We start from the raw sequence: 21,575 nt of genomic DNA, 5'->3' as shown, positions 1-21,575 counted from the left end.
TGGTAAGAAGGGAAGGAGGAGAACCAAAAGTCATTTGTGAGGAAACGATCTAGCTTAGAGGCAATACAAGCCGGCCCCGAGCAATGATTATACCAAGGGGATGGCCTAACCAATGAAGGTCGGCAATCCCCGAATCATCAATGCAGCCATGTAGGCATTAAAATCATCCATCGCGATAGGATCCGGAGAGGAGCCGCCAACATGCTCATGGGAAAACCTTACAATGCTAAAATCTCCTCTAATTCCCCGGGGGATATAAGGTGAAGCGGCGGAGATTGATCTAATATCTTCCCAAAGAGGGGCACGATAGCTGTAGAGTGGAATGGAGAAGGGTAATTTGAAATCTAGGGGGTCCCAAAGAATCCAAATTCGAGCATTGATAGAGGGGAAGAGTTAAAGATGAAAGACCATGAGGGGCAATAGACCTAGCAATCCGATGGGCATTGTCCATTTGGACATGAGTTTCAAAAAGGGCACAAAGAGATACTTTAGCAGATTTGATGGTGTTTTTAACAGCAACTTGTTTTGCAAGGGTGTTAAGCCCCTTGACATTCCAAAAAAATAAATCAAACATATCTAACAAGGGGGCATCCATATCATTGTTAGGGAAGGGGCTGGGGGGAGGGGATTTTCATATAGGGGGAAATAAAGGGAGGTGGAGTTTCAAAAATATCTAGGTCAATGCTTGAGCTGGAGGTAGGGGAAGTGGGCTCGAGTATGGAAAGAAGAGGTTCAAAGGGGGAGATGTGGATATCTAGTTCAGAGGTAGCAAGGTTCTGGTTTGAGTGGTCACGGGGAGAAGGGAGGGTTGGGGACTTGTAGAAGCAGATTTAAGGGTTGAGTAGAGAGTGGGAGATGTGGTGTGGGTAATAACAATGGTTTTAGGCTAGGAAATAAGGCCACTGGTTGGGTGTTGGGCTTTAGAGATAGCCATAAAGGGTTCGGTAGAGATTTTAGGAGGCCCATGGGGGGCAAAGGACGGAAGTTCCAAGGCCAAAGTGAGGTTTAGGCCCAAAAGCGTTGGGCTTGGGGAGAGGAGGGGTTTTAGGGCTTCGGTGAGTGGGCTTGGGCCGACGTGAGATGGTGATGGATTGGTTCTGAGTGGTCACGTGAGGCGAGGTTGGTAAGGGCAAAAAGGTATTTTTGGTAGATGGGGAAAGGGTTAAGGAGTTTTCGGTGATGGAGTTGTTGGAAGTAAAAGGGGTTTTCAGGTTTTTGCTTTTAGGGCTAGCAGTTGGCATTGTAGGGACAATAATCATGGGAGAGGAAACAAGATTGGTAGGGATGTTGGTCACCAAATTAGGACTTACCTTAACGATCGGTTGAACGGAGGTTAGTGTACCTCCAGGTACCATGGTAGCATCCGCAGAGGTGTTGAGGCGATTCAATTCATTAGCTGAGGCAGAATTGTCGAACCAACGATGTGCAATGTTCAGGTTCTGCAGAGCAAAGGTGCAGACAATAACAGCTTTCGGGAGAACCTTTGAGGCCCGGGAAGCAGAGTTGATCGCCGACGGAGTGTGACCAGTTCTCCTTTTGTTTCTTCGGTAAGTTTTTGTTTTTCCGAGATGGAGACCTGAAGGCTTGCTTTGAGCGGCGGCAGCAATAGAGAGGGTCTCGATTCTTTCTTTGGCAGCTTCAGATAGAGTATTTGATTGGTTTTTGGCAAATGAGACTTTTTCCAAGAAATCAATGGTGTTGTGGGAGGCAACCGGAACCAGTTCATCTTCTCGGCCAAGGAATTTGCGTTGGAAGGCGAGGTGCAAGAAGATAATCGATCTACAAGATTTTTCTTGCGAGCGTTAGAACAGGGCTGTAGGGGAGCAGCGGAGGAGCAAGAGGAAGTTTCGTGGACAAAAGCATAACACAGTTCATAGCATAAAGGGACCCAGTCGTATACAATAATTTGATCGAAGCCATTGTCGTCAGCAATAGTAACAGTTGTAGGCAAAGCCTGGAAGCAAGGAAATCCACACAAAGGCAAACATACGAAAGTCTCTCCATCTTGAGGGTCTTGGCATCGATGCGCAGGGGGATACCGAAAGTAGAACCAATTCTGTTGAGACGATTGGAATTCCAGAACTCAAGGGGCAAACCAGGAAGGTTGATCCATAGGGGCAAAGAGTTAAAGTCGTTCTGTGGGGAGGAGAGGAAGGAGACCAAGGCTTGATGAAGATTTGGGATTTTCCAACAGACCAGGGAGATCCCTCCAAGCCACGGACATGGCAATCCAAAGAGGAGAAGTTAAAGAGAAAAATTCTAGGCTCAAGCAGTTACGTATCCCATAAGGTCGAAAGCTTTCCATTGTTTGGCGAGGGAGGATTTGGTGATGTTTAGGGGGGCGGGGCCAAGAAATTGGCCGATAATGGCCAGTTTCCGACAGTGAATACCAAGGGAAGTGGAGGTTGATGGGTAGTGAGCGAGAGGGGTTTGATTATCGATGGAGATCTACCCGATAACTCTTATTATGTCTACTTCAGTCACTTGATAGTGATAGTAAACATTTTAAGCTAAAGTTGTTATGTGACTTGAACATCTGTATCTAGTTTAAAATTGATTTGCTCTACCTAATGATTTTTTTTATTACATATATTTATAGTGAAAATTTCTTCAGCTTCACCTTTGGACATAGTACATTATGTTGATGTGTGATTCTGTGAACCATTAAACATCTATGTCACATTAATTCTTTTCCTGAGTTACTTGTAACTTTGATTCAGCATCTTGATAAACCTATCAAAATACTACAAGTGGAGGTGAAAATATAAATTTTGGATTCTACTAGGAGCTCAATTAGAGTTTGTATAGGAGTTAAATTAGTGTTTGTATTCATGTAAAATTCTATTCCTTGTAATAATGTACTTTCCACTTAGTTATAAATATAGGGCTTGAGATCATTAATCCATAAGCCATTCTACCAATATCGTGTTTCTCAACATGGCATCAGAGCCTAAGTTCGATTAGGGAAGGGAAGAGAAGAAAAAAATTATCGCTGAAGAAGACCTACCTCCATTGCCGAGACATCTCTCCATAACCCATCGCCTCTGCTTCCGATTAGGGTTGAAATGGAGTCGTGTGAGTTCAAATCGTTCGTTGTTGAGTTTGTGACTTACAACGAGCTTCTTCGATTCTGCTTTCGATGATTTAAGAGAGTTTTTTTTTTTCCAGATTCCATCTTCAACAAGAAAAGAAAAAAAGACTGCAACTTCCGCCATCACCAGACTCAGACTTTGCTTCCGTCGCCGTCGCCTGCTTCCATCCCCATCGCCATCGTCTTTCACAGGTAACCTACGATGCTTCTAAAATCCAATAGCCTTTGACCAGACCAGAACCATATTTTTTTCCTTTTTTCTTTGATTCTATTTGCCAAAAACCAGTAGACCAGACCAGATTTTTTGTCTCTGGTTCTATTAGCCAAAACGACCAGGACCTGATTTTTTCTTCTCTGGTTCTATTAGCCAAAAAACCAATAGACTAGACCAAACCATCCATCCTTTGACCAAATCATGTTTTAATGTCTCAAGGGTTGGTTAATTTGTAGTTTCTTTCATAGTTTTTGCACCTTTAAAAAAAATAAAAATAAAAAAAGGTGTTCCTTATATATATTTTTGAATTGTTTGGGTTGTTCAACTATTGCATTCTGCGTTATTTTTTACTTCGAAAGGGTGAAGACAGAAGAACAACAGACAATTTTGTCAACATGACAACCATTGATGGTACTGCTACTCCCATTGGCTCCAAACATTACCCCCTCTTCATTCTCTTTCCGTGAGATTCGATGGAACAAATTATTTGATTTGGTCTCACTCTGCTTGCCTGACTATTGCTGGAAGAGGACTAGTTGGACACATTACGGGCACCACGATCAAACCTACTACACCAGGTATTTTACAGGATAAATGGATATCAAATGACTCTCTTATTATGTCATTCCTTTTGAATTCCATGCATCCAAATATTGCCTAGGGTTACCTATTACTTGATACTGGCAGCCCAAATCTGAAGGCTACTACTGAAACCTATGAATAGTTAGGGAATGATGCACAGGTTTATGAGTTACGAAAGAAGCTTCATGAGACTACCCAAAAGGAACTGACTGTGGCCCAATATTATGCTGAGTTGCACTCTCTTTGGCAGGAGTTGGATCATTATGGGGATTATCATCCCACTAACCCAGATGATGTGACTACTTATAGGAAGCACATTGATAAGATTCGAGTTATGACTTCTTGGCAGGTTTGAATGCGGAGTACAATCAGATTAGAGTGTAAGTCTTAAGTCGTTCTCCCTTTCCTACACTATAACAGTCTTATGCTCTTGTTCAATGTGAGGAAAGTCGTCGATTAGCCATGCTTCATACTCCTATTATAAAGAAATCAGCCTTACAGTCTATTTGCACTAAATCTGATCCAGCTAAGGAGATTGTCAAGTGTGAGCATTGTCACAAACCATATCATACCAAGGCAAATTGTTGGAAACTGCATGGGAAGCCTACTAATTTTGAGCAAAAACGAGCACAAAGAAAGGGAAAACCAAAGGCTAATCTTTCTGAGACAGTTTCCACCACACCCCCTGCAAACATTGGTTTTTCACAGGAGGAGTTCGCTACTCTGCGACGTATTCTGCAGTCTTCTACTGCAGGTACAGCCTCGACCACTGCTTCCTCTACTACCCATACCAACTCCTACCTTGCTACTTCAAGTAAAACTTTTACAGGCTTTCAAGTCTCTTTAGTTTCTACTCCTTGGATCATTAATACAGGAGCCACAAATCATATGACAGGTTTATCCTCCTCTTTCTTACAATATTCTTACAATTTTCAGAGCTCGTTTTAGTTCCCAAAAAGCATTGGAACAAGCGTACCACCTAGGCATTGGAATCACGAAAAATCCCCCTGCCCCTAACTGTCTGAAAATTGCCAATTGAACTACCATCAATGTTCAACTTAATCCACTCCTCCAATGCTGGTAACCAGTGAGCTTCTTTAGACTGAGAAGTTGTATAGGAATGCCAGAAACAACAGAATGAACCAACTCTATTGATCCTGCAATTGACAAAAAGCTTACCCTCTCCATCCTTGTAGCCGATTCTTAATTTTCTCAAGCATCAGTATAATGGCAGCAGCTTTTCCTTCGACAGCCTTCCTTAGGACAAGTCCCCACCCAAGTATTTAGTGGAAAGATTTGCTGAAGGGATTTGCAGCAAATTAAAAACCGCCTGTCTCCTATGGCCAGCAATTTTCCCATAAAATACTTTACTCTCCGCTACATCAATCCGCTGTCCTGAATAGTCTTGGTACTGCTGAAGGAACTCATGAAGCCTTCTAATATATGAGGCAGTGATTAAAATAGAAGTATCGTCTGCAAAGAGAAGATGTGATGGAACAGACCCAACGGGACCATCATTTAAGAGCACTGATATACAAGTAGATGTCCAAATTTCAGCTGTTCATTCAATCCACCATGCTGTGAAACCAAACTTTCTTAACACCTCGTACGAAAATTCCCATGCTAGTATGTCATATGCGTTCTGCACATCTAGCTTCATCCCCATGTTCCCACCTCTAGCCGCTGCATGAAGGGAGTTCGCCAGTTCAGACGCCACATTGGTGATATTGAATCTCCTTGGCGGGCCCTCTCACCCTGAAACCTAACAGACCATCTTTGAGCCGTTCGTGATGTCTTTCCCTGTTCTTCATCCCCTGCTGTGCCCTTTTTACCCTCTCGATTCCTGTGTGTCTTGCGTCTCTCTGCTTCTCCCCTGTTCCCCCTCTGCCGCTGCTGGGGTTCGCCGTTCGACGCTTTCCCTTTTGAAATGTTACCTTGCTCATCTGAGATTAACCGTGGCCAAGATTCCGCTAACCTTGATGCCATAGTTTTTGACACAAGCTCCATGAAAAAATGGCCATACATATTGGTCTGTACTTGTCCAGAGCCAAGAGACATCAACCCGTCTTTGGAATCAAGGTCAGAAAACAGTTGTTTTACACCTTTTGGAATCTTCCCTTTCCTGAAGAACGAATACACTGCATGTTACTGTTCATTCTACAGTAACGTGAACAGTAGTAACATATAAGACAATTTTCTGTATTTGGTGGGCCCCAAGTCCAGCTTGTAAGGAGACAAACTAGCAACTGCTTTTCTGGGAGTTTTAGAGATATTTTAGGATTTTATTATTTATTTATTGGGATAATTACTTAATTGGTTTTTTTAATTTGGGTAAGATATCTAGGATCAGTTTTAGTTAATTTTAAATTTCTAAGAGTCCTAGTACGATCATTTGAACAGTAAAACAGCTCGTTGTTCCTTTGTATAATTCGACTACAGCTTTAGATAGATCTCAAATTTCCATCTCATCCATACTCATCTCACTCTATGGATAATTGTCCTTCCCCTTTGACCCTAAATGAATATCATGAGTTTCTTCCCAGTAGGGCTTATTTTGTGTCAAAAGTTAAGACTTTGAAACATCTGAAGTAGATTGAGCTTTCTTCCATTTCTTAGGATAAATCTTTTCTGACTGTTTGCATGAATGTTGATCATACAGGAGGAGTGCACAGGAATCAAAAGCAGGGGGATTGCCCAAGGGACTTCAAAAAGCAACAGATATGATATCACAGATGTAGAAGTCTGGATTGACTATCAACTTTGTGAGATTAGGTCTTGTGATATGGGCACTTGGCTTTAAAAATTGCATGTAAATGTTGTTCGTATATTAAAGTAGGTGGGGATCATATACCAATAGCGTCTCTTTCCTTAAAAAAAATGTGAAGTATCAATGAATTTGATAGTGATATATATAGTCTTCTTTTCCCCTTCCTTCTGATAGTCTGTGACCGGAGGCAAATTCAACTCATACATCTTTGCTAGGTGGTCTTTTGGTAACAGAACAACTCTTTGAGAGTATTGAGAAATTATTATGATATTGTCTGAAACAAAAAATATGTTATATCTAACTTGACAAAATATGTCAGGTCATCTTCATCATGGGTTTTGCAGTCTCTCCCATGACAAAGTTTTTAGGTTCGAAATGCCTAAGATCCGTGGGGCTCAATGTTGTGGGTCTAGCTGGGGTTGGTTGATAATGTTGTGGGTTTAGCTAGGGGATGAACATGAGCTTAGTTCTCTTTATTTGGTAGAATGTTGTGGGGAGTTGCTAGTAGTTGCAAGATGAACCACATTCACTAAATACGAAGATTTAACTCATCCATTTGATTACGATGATGATCGTCCAGTAACTTCCATGTTTGAGGTATATAAATTAGATCCAGAACACCGGTGCTGGATTAAGGCTGAAGACTTAGGCGATCAAATGTTATTTATTGGCACAAGTACTAGCGTTTTTGTCTCGGCAATTGACTATTCTGGATTTAAAGGGAACTCTATATATTTTACAGATGATTACTTTCACAATTATTCAGCCACGTGGCCTCCACCACAGCATGAGAGAACAGCTTGCAATGATTTGGGTGTGTTTCACTTAGAAGATAATAGCATATACCATTTTCCTCAAACGCTTCATATTCCAATTTGTCTGCACCAGTATGGTTCACACCGGTTTCTTGGTAGAGAGAAGCATCTGATTTTTATTTTAGTATTCATTTTTCTTTTATTCTTGTTCTTCATACCTTTTTATGTTTTTGTCAATTGGATTGGCTCCCTTTCTTGATGGGCTTCCAACAAACAGAATCAGATTGGTTGTAATGAAAATTCCCTCTAATGTGATATGAAAATCTGTAATTGAGTTGTATGTAAATGTTTGTATGTTGAGGTAGATTAGGGATCAAATATCAATAGCTCATATAGTGGCAATCAGGCAAGGATTTGAATTTCCTTAAAGTTTTTCAAATCGTGGTTGTCTCAAGCCGTTAATCTCGTCTGTTCATTCCCGCCTAAAATTAAAATAAAGCCATTACCACTGGATTAGAACTATTCCAATTATTCAAATGAGGGTGTAAATGGAAAACTGAAATATGCTTCCACATCCATTTAATGGCATCCGAATCCGTTCGATTACTAATAGGATACAGATATGATATACCACTTTTCTACCGATTATTATTCGTCCAATTAAATTATTCGATTAAGTTACTTATTTTTTATTTTTATAAGTTTTACTTGAGATATGTAATTATTTTCTACATTTTCTATTAAAATAACTACCAAAGTTGTTAAATTCTTAAATTTCAAATCTAGCTTTACAAATAAAATGGTAAGGATGTCAAAAGGTAGTTGAAAACTTATATTCAATCTGCATTCATGCCCATATTTTGAATGGTCTACTTACAAAATCAATGGAAGAGTTCTCTATGAAACAAACCTTTGTTTTTTTTGTTTTTTTTTTTTGGATATGAGGTTCATCTAGGCCAGCTTACGCGCACCACGATTACATCCTCAAGTGAGCTTCTATATAATTAATGCTGCCGAATGAGTGCGAACCCAAGACCTCCACTAGGGAAGGGAGGTTGGGCCTTTAACCGCTTTACTAACCCATCATTGGCAACAAACTTTAGTTATATCTGGATAATTATAAATAATTATATTATAATTAAGGGGAAAGAGATGAAGAAAAAAAAAGTCACCTACTAGGAGAGTTCCACCCCCAAAAGAAAATCTAAGTGAGGGGCCCGTCCTCTATTGCCTGACACCCTATATCACATTCCTTTCTCATATAAGATCAAGTCATATAATTAGGAAACAATCTAGTGGCATTTTATTTTGAAATTCAATAGTTAGATACAAACCTACGATAGTATAAAGTTGTTTTCCAATCCTAACCTATCTCTTGTCGAAACATTGCTGCTTGACCTTACTAGAACAACCATCAACCTCAACCACTACCTAGCTCACTTCTCTCTTTTCTCTCCAATCAACTCATGACTTCTTCACTAATAAAGATCGATCATTGCCATTTGAACAACCCTTTATGGTTAATTAATAGATGTTGGTCATTGCCATCTAAACAAGCTTTTGATGGGTTAATTGCTTGTTTTCTCTTTTTTGAAACTGATAGTTTTGTATTGAGGAGTGGGGACTATTACAAAAAACCCAAAGATAATTGAATCATGACCTCTTCATTAAGAGGTGTTAATCATTACCAAATAAGCGATTGCTTGATTTGTATATTCTTTTGATAATAGACGATTTTATGTATTGGAGATGGGGGTGCTACATAATATAAGGTGGAAGCGTTGCCCCTGGCCTTGAGGGAATTCAAACCCTAACCCCCTCCTACTTGGAAGTGTTTTTTACTAATTGAGCCACCCCTCAAAATTAAATAATTGTTTGATTTTGTTAAAATAGACTTACAAGATATGGCTTTTTATTCATGGATACGAAATCTATGAATCCTTTCAAATATGAAATGCTATTGACATTCCAAAATTTTCTTACATTTTTTTAATCATCTTGATGCATGTGCAAACCCATAAACCGTTATGGCTCATCCTGAGTAAGAACCGGAACCAGTCGATGCATCCCCTTCAGATCAATGAAGCAACTCAACCGGGCCTTACTTGACCTTTTTCCCAAGTCTTTGAGCTGATTATGGAGTTTAGGTCTAGATGGTGGGCCCTGCAAACTCCGGCATGTACTTCTTACAAGGCTTGATGAGCTTCTCCATGTGACAGACATTGCAAAAATATTCCATCAAACGATTGCTGATAGAGGGTATTGAAAAAGTGCTTTCACAGTCGACCATTTGATAGCCTTGTTCCTGAACATACAGGACTAAGAGGGCTCAATTGTTGAGTGCAAACTTCATTTCAGGCACAAAGTACTCAAAAAAAAATCATGAAAGAATAATACCTTGCTTTTTAAATTCAAAACCCCATACCCCAAGACACACATAAGTAAGATTTGAAGAAATAATTCAAATCTCCTTGAACCCAAAGCCTGTCCCCCATGTATACAAGCTACAGTTCCCAGAAAAATAAAACCTCAAGAGCCTACAAAACTAAAAGATTAGTAGAAGGAAACCTCTGCAAATTGATCTACGTACAGTGAAAGAATTCATGGTACTTGGCTTCTGGGAAATCTGGCAGAGGACAGGATGTTCCATCACCACCTCATAATGGGATAATCAGAGTTAGTGCAGCAGCATCAATTAATTCCATAAAGTAAGGCCATAACATGTACAAGGACACAATGGATGGCACCAAATAAGGAAACGGGAGTTCTATACCCTGATGTTTGCCCCCAAAGAAAATTCTGAATGAGGGAACCATAATTCAATTGTTATTGCATACAGTACACATACAGTATCTAGAGACATCACATCCTAAGAAACCTGCTTGCTACCAAAGCAAAATAATAATAATCTGCTTGGGAACTCAAAATTTACACCCTCAGTGCTAGATTGATTTTGAAAACAGAGAAGACTCTCTCCTACTACCATATGTAGTAGTCAATGGCCGACGACCTTTGTCAGGACCACCAATAACACCCCAAGTCTCAAACTGCCGTTGTCTTGCTCTAGCCCTCTCTTTCTCTTCTTCAGACTTGGTTGAGAAACAATATGGACAGGTAACTCCATATTCCCACTCTGGAGCCTCCATGTCTGCATCACTCACTGGCTGTTTACACCCATAGCACAGCTGGAACGTCCCTTGTACCAACCCATGGTCAACTGAGACTCGCTTGTCAAATACAAAACACTCACCCTCCCATAAAGACTCTGACTTTGGTACTTCCTCCAGATATTTCAGAATACCACCTTCCAAATGATAAACCTGGCAGAATAATCAAAATAACATTCATTCCAAAAAAATTAAAAAATCATCTAAAAAAATCAAAATAACAAATGGAGTGACAAAAAGTTAGTTACTATCACTGTTGTCAATAAATAAATACGAACGATTAATATTATTGCATACAAAATTTTGTTTTTATGCTTTTTTTCTGTTGGTTTTCTGTTTTGGGGGTGATTTGTTAGGAGAGGTGGTTGGGGTGTCTTTGCTAGCAATATGACAGCTTAAATCATAGTAAAATTTTGTGTCCAACATGGAAGCTTAGTGACCATCTCAATCTGAGTGCCCATGAAACAAGGGGTGTGAAACTGGTCAGTCTGATTGGCTTCAGCCAGGCCTAATTGGTCTTTTGCACCTTTGATGACCAGGACTGAAACTGACCAATCATGTAGTTGGTACTCAAACCCAAAGAGAACAAGACTGGTTACCAATCAGCAAGTTGCTTATTGTCCCAGCTAATCAATCCTTAATTGCTCCCATTCTATCGGGACATTAACAACACTTAGACGAATATATATATATATATATATAACTCACTGGTTACCAATTGGCGAGTTGGTTCTTAATCCTAGGCTCCTAGCTAATCACTCCTTAATTGGCCCCATTCTATCGGAACATTACCAATCCTAAGACCAAAACCAATAAGAATCAACTCTTTAAGCAGCCTAGCATTATTTAGTAATATCATATTCTATATTCCCTCATAAGTTTCCAATATGGCACTGGAAAAAAAAATTCTTATGCTCAGGGAGGCAAAAGAACTAAAAGACTCTGCCTTTTTAGTTCCAAATTGGAATTTTGAAAGGGAATTGGAAGAAGACAACAACTCTATAATTGAGCCAGAAAAGAAATGTATTAATTTTGGTAATGAATGGCCTAATTGGTTTCATGGTTTGGGTCATCAGTTCAGCATATTTGACACCCCTAATCGGTCCTTGCTCAGGTTGCTCAGCCAGATGGTTATCAACCGGCTTATTGGGGTTAACTGGTTAGGACCAAGAATGAACCATTATAATCCAAAAAAAATGCAAACTGTAATACTGAATGTTTAAGTAAACAGTTGGTCAAGCTTTTCGACTTGGTTCAGTGGTCTAGCAGTGCAGGCATGGTTTTGACCCCCTTGCATGCAAGGTTGCAACCTCCCATAGTCGTTAGTGTTCAAAGCTTTGTTTTGCCACTTGGTGCATCCATTTAGGGTGAAGTTGACACTTAAGCAAGGGACTTGCTAAAACCCACAAAATCTAAGCCCCATTCAATCTGATACATGGCAGATTTCAGACACCTTTGCACCCCTCCCCCATCCATAAGGGCTGAATCTGACATTTAAGCAGGGAACTGTGGGGTCTACCACACCACAAAATCTAGCCCCATTTCAATCTGATACATGGCAAGATTTCAGACAACTTTTGCAACCCCCAACCACCCCACCCCACCCCCCCCCCCCCCAAAAAAAAAAAAAAAAAAAAAAAAAAGAAAAGAGACTAGCAATACAGGGGAAAATGTCCAGTATGTTACATATGATGGACCATATGACTACTTTGCACCACTAAATTTGACAAGTAGCCACTGCTCCAAGTTTATTATAAGTTTATAACCATTGGAAAAAAAGATGCACATAAGTGCTCCACATCCAAGATCTGTATGGGTACATGTGTTATTAGGTGTTAAAATTATTCTACATGTATATTTGTTAGTAAATGGTAATTACCATTAGTACTGTAATCAGTTGGTTTAGGTTATCTCCTTGGTTGTAATACTCTTTTAAATTACTGTTCACAATAACACTATGGGTATTGACTAGGTACTGTATTCCTAGCTCAGACCATCTCTCCTTTCTCCCTTCAATCCCACCCCCCCCCCCCCAAAAAAAAAAAACTAACTCTTTGTGGCTGGTTTGCTAGGCTGACAGTGTTATAATAAAAAATATTTATATGAATACTGTCGGTCCCAGTAACATTTAAAAATATTTCCACTAACCAAACTAGCACCTTGGTTTACAAGTAGTAACTGATTTTAGTTTATTATTTAAAATTCAGTGTGTCTGTGAGTGTGAGCATGTGTGTCTGTGTGGTGTTCACGACGGCCTTCTTACCCTTTCCTCAAGTACTTTGAAGTAGTAAGGAGAAAATAAATTCTGATGAGTCTTATAAATCCGTACGGAGAAGTCTTTTAGATGCCTCTGTAAATGCTACTTCCTCTTTCCCCTTTTATCCACCATGGAATACATTTGCTTAGTTTTGAGACCATCCAAGTAAGTTCAGACTTTATTCATTACAATCACCACAATCAGTTAAGAGAGTCAAGAAAATCAAACTTTCTGTTACTGTCCAACTAAGTTCAGAATAAGGTCATTTCAGTCACCACAGATCAATGCAGGAGAGACAAAACAACATTATGTGGGATGTTCTCAAAGAAATACAGAAGCATAACATATTCTGATGTCTATCCTTTCAATTCACATTTTTTGTATCTTTTCTAATTAAGTCATAATGCATGTATGCCTCCTATTTTTTAACTTCCCCTCTCAACCACCTTGCCCACAACAACATTAACCACATCAGCAGTGAAGACACAACAAAATATTTATTTGAGTCATCTTCCAGACAAAACAAGTAGAACGAACGTTGCCTGATATGGAGTGAAAATTTGCAAGAGAGGCTGTTAAGCACACCAGCAGTGAACAATATTTTGGAAAGGACAGAGGCATGCAGGATCACAAGACATCCAAAGGTGCAGAACAGTAGGCATGTTACTGGGCGAGCAAATAATGTATTGACATATCTGGTTCCAATGTGATAAAACCATAGTAGCATAGTACCTTTTAATACTGTTACTAAAGCATGTCCTAGTTGCACAAATCCCCCACAGAAACATGAGAATCAACCACATGTTTTTGTCTGTAAATTAGGAGAATATGATATCAACTACCCAGATAAGTAATTCGGTTGATGAAGGTAGTTCAGTAGTCCTAATAGGATTGGAAGAGATGGATAAGTACTAGTCTAACTTTACTTTGGCCAATTTACGCAAAGTTACCTTTCCCATCCCGGGGGGTGGAATGTATGGGCCGAAATAATGCTAAGTTGAGACATACCTCTTTAAAACCTTTTCTAAGGAGAAAGCTTGAAGCCTTTTCACATCGAATTCCACCAGTGCAGTACATTGCAACCCGGGTGGGCATTTTTTGTCCTTGAATATCAGCTCTTTCTTTGGAGCTTCCATTTGAACCATCAACCTCTACTTTTGATTGTAAGCCCTCTGATCCAGCAAGCTGGAACTGATCATCCACCCATGATGGGAACTCCCGAAATGCTGTGGTACATGGATCAACCGCTCCTTTAAACTGGCCTATTCGAGTCTCATAAGCATTGCGCACATCAATCACCACCTGAAGTATTAAAAGAAGGAAAAAAAGAAAATGGGGTCAAGAAGGTAGAAACCTACATCTTGGAATATTTTGAATGTTTTGTCAGGAACTATTTCCTAATACTTTCTGGATGAACCAGTACCTTGATCATGTATGCACATCCACAACATCCTAACCCACAAATTCATATGTCAACCCAAGCAATCTCTTAGACTACCTTTGATGCAGAATTGGCAGCATATACAAAAAAGAGAAAAGCCCAATGGTCAAGCATCAAAGTCTAAGGATATGATCCAAAACAGCCCATGGCTTGCATGGGCTAGGACTATTGTAGTGGGATAAAATGAGCCCATGGTTTCATGGGCTTGGATTACTTTAGTGGGAGAAGATCAGCCCACTATTTTGAACTAAGCCCAAGTCTAGCTTTGAAAAGTCAACAAAAGGTGCTAGTAGGTGGTGTTGGGTAGTGGTTGGATGTTTCCATTATTGTTTTGACTAGTGTTGTTGGGTAGTAGTTTGATGTTTCCATTAATGTTTGTAGTAGGTTGTGTTGAGTAGTGGTTGGATGTTTCCATTATTGTTTTGGTCTCTTTAAAGTGCTATATAATAGACTTATGTAAGAGATGAAAAAAACAACTTATGAATTGAAATCAAATTGCTTGCTAGCATTCCTCTTCTTTGGAGAATCCTTGTGTTTGATCAAGGTAGGTTGGTGTTCGATCCAATCGATCCACCTTGCAGTGTGAAGCCCGGGTGTTACATGTTACATTGTTATTGTCACTTTCTTCATTATAGTTCTCCCCTATTTGAAGATCTATTCAGCCCGTTAAAACACCATTCTAGTTTCAGCCATTTTTCCCATCTAAACTCTGTTTCACCTTAAGTCCATCAAATTTGCAATTGACTCCCTGTGAAAAGGTCCTATTTGGGTACTGTTTTGATCAATCAAATTCGGTATCTACATTAACCTTCCTCAAGATTATAAGAAAAATAACCCCCTCCAGACAATTAAGTAAAAGGAGGGCAAAAGGAATAGTGAAACAACACAAGGAAGAAACCGTCCACCATCCATTTTTCTATGGTAAGCATAATTATTTCCCCAAAGATGTTTTTCCCTTTTTGCAAACTGACAAGTACTTCTTAACCCGAAGCAAAAAAATAAAAGGAAAAACTGTCTACAGATTGAGAGTCCAAGTTCAAGTATGATTGGCATGACAGACCATGAAGAATGATGCGTCTGCAAGATATTATTTGAAATTGAAAGAAAATTATCCGATCAAAATCAACTGAAATGAATTAAGTTAATAACCAATAATGCAAAGTTTGACCAATGCAACAGGTCACAGATGATCCCAGTTGAAGTTGTAATTACTTACTGTATTTGGATCCTTGATCAAAGCATTCCAATCCCTTGGATTCACATACTTTCCAACTCTTTCAATAGGTGACACAGTAGGCATCCCAAGAGAAACAATCTGCTCAACAATAAACAATAAAAATATCAAGTATACCACAACAAAGGGTTCCACCGAAAGAGATGAAAGGATCACAAATTTCAAACAAATGACTAGGACAGGTGTGCTATTAGAAGAATACCTCTTTCTTCACCTTGACCCTCACATGATCCCATCGAAAGGGTGCATCTTCCCCAGCTCCCAGAGGTGAGCTGCTAGTATGTCCATGATGTATGGCTTCATCCTCTGGGCTCACAGGTGACTCCACTTGTCTTAAGCCCTTTAGACGGCTATCCGCTTGGATGAATCCAAGAACTCGTTCCACAGATTCACAGGTTCCACATATGCTCCCATTGATGCCTTCCGGTGCCAGAATGATACCACCTGAAACACGCTGAACAGGATCAGCTTGTGAGGAACAAATAGCACATGTATCCACAAAACCCAAGTCATAACAACATATTCACGCATATTTACAGATTTCCTCTTAAACACCAAAAAATAACAGCAAAACCTCTAAACCCATAAAAACAGTAACCAAATGCTTCATTGCAACCCAAAATCCGACTAATATGTTGATGTCAGAAAGCAACGGTAGATTAAAACGGTCTTCCTTGCGGTATCCCCAGAATCCGTTCTAGTATTGAACCATACCTTGAATCCGTTTTAGAATTGAACCATACCCATAAGCCTTGAAGTTTACTCCCTCACCCTTCTTTTAATTCTACCTCATCCACTTGAAATCCCTCTAGTTTTGTTAGGTTTTTTATTAAAATCTATATTAAGTTTCAAAATTAGCTTTTGCATTTCTTTTATTTAATTATTTTGTTATTGTGTGGGACCCATGAGGTAAGGGTGGTAATGAGGCACCATGATTAAAGGAGGCCCTTCATGACCTTGGTTATGAGGCTCTTCATGACATTGGTCATGGGTCTTAATGGTCTTGATCATGGTGGTGTGGTGGGGTTACTTAAAGGGTGGAATTTACTTAAATTCTAACTCTTGACCATCAATTCTCATTTCAACTTTATGACCATTCATGGCCATTACCATCAGTGGGGTTAAAGTTATTGAATGGATTCAATCCAATTCATTGCCTTAAGAATCCTAAGGGGTGTAAGGTGTGGTTTGGGCCTATATAAACCCAACCCTTCCTTGCATGTGGTGTGTAATTGAGACATTCCTCACACTTGCATAATTTGTGTTACAAAGTTAATTTCTTTCTTTGAATTTGTCTAAGTGTTGTGCTCTCGCTTTTGGCTCCTTGAAGGGACTAGAAGAACTACCTCATCTTCTAGTTGGAGGTTGCTTTATCTTGGAGGTGGTGGTGCGAAGAACCCTTGGTAGTAGGGTGCATCAATTACCTTAAAGACAGCACTCAAAGTGTGACTCAACCTCATTAATCGGTGGTTTGTTCGGTTGCAACATCAAGCTCTCCGGATTAGCTAAGGATCTTCATCTTTCAATTGTGTTGCAATTTCATTTTTTGTATTTTGTAGAATTTGTAATACAATTACCCCAACAAGTTTAAGGTAATTGATTTCTGAAAAGATCCAATGGCAAGTCTTGGAGATGGCAACTTCAACAAAGACGAGAACAACAACATTGAGGTTGTTGATGGAGTTAACACCGGAGGAGATCCTTCAAACAACACTGTTGAAGGCAATGTCCACAAACAAGGTGACAACCCATTCGTTGGCATAGATGGTATGAAATATCCATTCCTTGTTACCCATGATTCAATCCCCACTAATGTAATTCCAACAGTGACAGATCTTATCCCGAATTTGGGTATGATGAGGATTGTCTCTGAGTTTGACGACATCAAACAGTTTGGAGGTCAAAACTTCAAACGGTGGAGGCAAATGTTGTTGTTTGCCTTAACCCAAATTGGGGTGGCATTTGCCTTGACTGAACCCATGCCAGAAAAAAGTAATGATCCTATTAAGGAGGCCAAAAAGGTGGCTTGGATTCAAGCAGACTATCAATACAAGAATCGAATTTTGAATGCATTATCTAATAATTTATATCCTGTGTATAATTCATTAGAATATGCTTATTCGATTTTGGATGCTTTGGTTAAGAAGTATTCTCTTGAAGATGCTGGTTCAAAGAAATACGTGGTGGTTAGCTTTCTAAATTTTTCTATGAAAGATAGTGACACCATATCAACCCAAATTGGTTTATTTCAAATTGTGGTTGGGAAGCTAGCAAAAGAGAAAATGGTCATACCTGAAGAATTTGTAACCGGTGCCTTGATTGAGAAACTTCCACCTTCATGGAATGCTTTCAAGATGTCTATGCAACATAAGAAGATGGGATTGACCTTAGACCAATTGGTTGTAAGGATTAAGATTGAAGAAAGGAACCGGTTCAAAGACATGGGTGAAAAAGACTTTGGGGAAAGAAGCCTAAAAGCAAACTTGGTGGAAACCAACAAGCAAAACAAAAAGAGGAAAAGTCATCAAGACTATGATGAGTCTTCTAAGAAGAAGAAATTGACTTGTTTTGTTTGTGGAAAGGTTGGCCATTTTAAGAAAGATTGTAGGATCAGGAAGGGAAAAAACTGAAAGATGTTTTCTTCCTATTCCATAGGCTCAAATGATGAAAATGTATTTGTGGGAAAGGGATACCTTAGTGAGGGTTTGTTTTGTTCTTATTATTTCAAATGTTGAAATTGAAAAGTCTAGCACTTATTCTGTTTAATTTGTTGTTTCGTTCAATACTTATGATTTGTGCCATAGTAGTGTGAAATATATCACCAAACTATGCAAGTTAGGGATGATCACCGATAAGGTGGAATCTCCCAAGGACAAGTGTAAAACTTGTGTGGAGGCTAAGTTAACCAAAATGCCTCACAAGACTATGGATAGAAAGAGTGATCTCTTGGAATTGATCTATGGTGACTTAACTGACTATAAATCATATGAGTCAAGAGGGGGAAACAATTATGTTATCACCTTCATAGATGATTATTCTAGATATACCATGATATATTTGCTTAAATCAAAGGATGAGGCCGGAAAGACATTTATATCTTACAAAACAGAAGTTGAAAATCAACTTGGCAAGAAGATTAAAAGACTTAGAACCAATAGAGGGACTGAGTATTTTATTCTTGATAAGTTTTGTGAGGAAAATGAAATTATCTATGAAAAGACCGCTCCGTACCAACCGGAATCAAATGGAGTAGTGAAAAGGAAAAATAGATCTCTTAAAGAGATGATTAACTCTATGTTGTTGAGTTCAAATGTACCACTTGATATGTGGGGGAAGCCATGTTGACATCTTGTTATCTTTCAAAAAGTATAAGGTGTACAATGGTAAAAGGAGGCATATACGCCTTAGACACAATCTTGTGTGACATTACATAGATGAATGAATGATAGCTATCGATTATGTGATGTTAGAAAGGAATCAAGCTGACATGTTCACAAAGGCTATGTCTGTCAAAAACTTGTGTATTGCATCTACAGGAATGGGGTTAATGCCTAATCATCGGGTCACATTATGGATACCCTACCTATGTGAAGAGGCTAAATACCTGAATTAGGTTCAAGGGGTACAAAGGAAATAATAGGTGGACCGGTTTAGTACTACTATTTATAATTATTCCATTTTAGGGTGTAGATGAAGGTAATAGTACTACCACAAGGGTAAGGTTGAGTGAAGCTCTTAATTAGTCTAATCCCAAGGAATGCGCGGGTGTGTTAGTTATGGTGCACATCGGAGACTAACCTAAGTAGATGTGGGTGGTTTGGCCGCCACCAATGAGAACTTATAGGTGAGTTTTCTAAACATTCATGAATCCAGGATAAGGGACATGGCCGATTCAAAAGTCCAATGTGTAATATAAAAGGTAGCTCCAAAAGTCGACCTTTAGGACATGGGTGATGGGACGGTCAGCTACGCTAATGAGGAAAGGTTCAAGGAGTCTGACTCTACCCATACTTTGTAGCGCGACTCATTAGACCTAGTGTAGGTTCAAGTCCAAAAGACACCTACAACGATGTGTCCTTTAATGTCTAATACAGTCATAACACGAGTCCTTTTTTGCAATTTTGAAACTTGTGGGGGATTGTTAGGTTTTTTATTAAAATCTATATTAAGTTTCAAAATTAGCTTTTGCATTTCTTTTATTTAATTATTTTGTTAGTGTGTGGGACCCATGAGGTAAGGGTGGTAATGAGGCACCATGAGTAACGGAGGCCCTTCATGACCTTGGTTATGAGGCTCTTTATGACATTGGTTATAGGTCTTAATGGTCTTGATCATGGTGGTGTAGTGGGGTTACTTAAAGGGTAGAATTTACTTAAATTCTAACTCTTGACCATCAATTCTCATTTCAACTTTATGACCATTCATGACCATTACCATGAGTGAGGTTAAAGTTATTGAATGGATTCAATCCAATTCATTGCCTTAAGAATCCTAAGGGGTGTAAGGTGTGGTTTGGGACTCAACCTCATTGATCGGTGGTTCAACCGAACATCAAGCTCTCCAGATTGGCTAAGCATCTTTATCTTTCAATTGTGTTGCAATTTCATTTTTTGTATTTTGTAGAATTTGTAATACAATCACCCCCAACAAGTTTTATGCGGAATTGCAATCAGTGACGCGACTAACAAGGGAAAATAAGTCGCTCAGACGACTAAAATCGTATCAACATTCCTTTCCTCCCTAATAATATATTACTCTTCAAAGAAAATAGATTTTACCACACTTCCATGGGTGATTTGGACAGTAACAGGCAAAAAGTGGAAAGCAGATAACACAATAGCAAAATTAAATTTGAAAAGAACGATTAGGAAGGAAAATTGGATGTAAGAAACTCACAACTTCCTCGCAGAGCTCCTTCAAGGGCTTGCGCATATCAGCATGGTCGGGGAAATCAGCAAACTTATAGAAGGAAACAAGAAGGAGTGATTTTTTAATGGAGTCCTCAGTTTCAGAATGTTGTCCGTTCCTCAAATCGGAGATGGTTGAAATGGGTAATGAAGCACTCTGATTTGGATTCACGGAGAAGCATCTGGAGACACTAGCGTTCCTATGATGGGTCTCCGCTGGATTCTGATGCAAAATCTTCAAGTTGGAGAAGAAAGGATACTGAAGGGTCTGTGAGGTCTCAGAGGAATTGACCGACATGGTGCGGGAGAGAGAAAAGCTAGGGCGTGATCCAAGTTTCGGAGATGAGCAAGATGAGAGCATCCTCCGTGCGACCAGTGAAACTGTTCTGCACCTCACTGACGTCGAGGATTGCTGCATCTACGACACTCACCCTTTCTCTCTTCCCAGTCCCCAGACCCCAAATTTCCACATCCCAGAAGTCCTAAGGTGAAAGGTCGGATGGCTTTAGTCTTGAAGAATTGGGCCAGGTCGAGCCCCAATTCAAAGGGCTTGGGTTGGGCCCAAACTCATGGGCTTCTTCCAAGTGTAGCTATTAAAATCTTTTTTGAAAAATTAAATGGCGCAGAAACCCCAACAAAAGTTTTTATATATAGGAAATTTAGGGATGGGGATATTACATGTGCCGTGGGCAAAAGTTGAACCTACAACTTCTCTACTAATAAGTGATAAGTTGGGGATGTAAACGGACGGATTCGGATCGAATGGTGGTAATACCATATCCGCATTATATTCGGACGGATTCGGATAATATCCTATCGGTTTCAGATGGATTTAGTCGGATTCAGATGATAATCATGTAGTTATTTTCTTAAATAGATTCTTCTAAATGGGCATGAATACAGATTGAATATAAGTTTTTGACTACCTGTTTACAATTTTAGCATTTTATTTGTGAGGACTAGGTTTGGAATTTAACAACTTTGGTAGTTATTTTAGTAGAAAATCTAGAAAACTAGTCACATATCACTGGTACAAAATTTATAAAAATAATAAGAAAATCTAAATAAGTAACTTAATTTATAAATAATTTTATCAAATGGATAATAATTGGTAAAAAAGGAGCAAACCATATCCGCATCCTATTAGTAATCGGACGAAT

General features: G+C 39.3%; 2 protein-coding genes across 2 annotated transcripts in view; one reads left to right on the top strand and one right to left on the bottom strand.

Moving 5' to 3' along the window:
• LOC149027856 (uncharacterized) overlaps nucleotides 1-7,330 on the top strand; it is a 51,424-nt gene extending 44,094 nt beyond the window's left edge. Inside the window, exon 11 of the mRNA XM_089143635.1 lies at nucleotides 6,547-7,330. The gene's annotated coding sequence lies outside the window, so the exon portion shown is untranslated. The remainder of the gene's footprint in view (nucleotides 1-6,546) is intronic.
• A 2,497-nt stretch (nucleotides 7,331-9,827) lies between these two features.
• On the bottom strand, nucleotides 9,828-20,878 carry LOC149027855 (Rhodanese/Cell cycle control phosphatase superfamily protein). The gene is made up of 5 exons (XM_089166511.1): nucleotides 20,405-20,878; nucleotides 15,711-15,962; nucleotides 15,491-15,589; nucleotides 13,842-14,135; nucleotides 9,828-10,729 (listed from the first exon to the last, which is right to left on the bottom strand). The coding sequence occupies exons 1-5, from the start codon at nucleotides 20,831-20,833 to the stop codon at nucleotides 10,352-10,354; spliced, it is 1,452 nt and encodes a 483-aa protein (XP_089022637.1). The 5' UTR covers nucleotides 20,834-20,878; the 3' UTR covers nucleotides 9,828-10,351.
• Between the last annotated feature and the right edge of the window lie 697 nt (nucleotides 20,879-21,575).

The sequence above is a fragment of the Hakea prostrata genome, chromosome 1 (assembly GCF_041222555.1).
Source record: "Hakea prostrata isolate BN-2017 chromosome 1, UWA_Hpros_2, whole genome shotgun sequence".
Taxonomy (NCBI): Eukaryota; Viridiplantae; Streptophyta; class Magnoliopsida; order Proteales; family Proteaceae; genus Hakea; species Hakea prostrata.
The sequence above is the reverse complement of the archived record's forward strand: the minus strand, read 5'-3'. Positions and strand labels throughout refer to the sequence as shown.

Bases quoted from the DNA above. Each gene is read 5' to 3' on its own strand.
- LOC149027855 (XM_089166511.1), bottom strand. From the start codon at position 20,833: ATGCAGCAATCCTCGACGTCAGTGAGGTGCAGAACAGTTTCACTGGTC. The intron at 15,963-20,404 runs GTGAGTTTCTTA...GATCCTGTTCAG, and splicing joins AGGAGCTCTGCGAGGAAGTT to CGTGTTTCAGGTGGTATCAT. The intron at 15,590-15,710 runs GTATTCTTCTAA...ATTGTTGAGCAG, and splicing joins GGGTCAAGGTGAAGAAAGAG to ATTGTTTCTCTTGGGATGCC.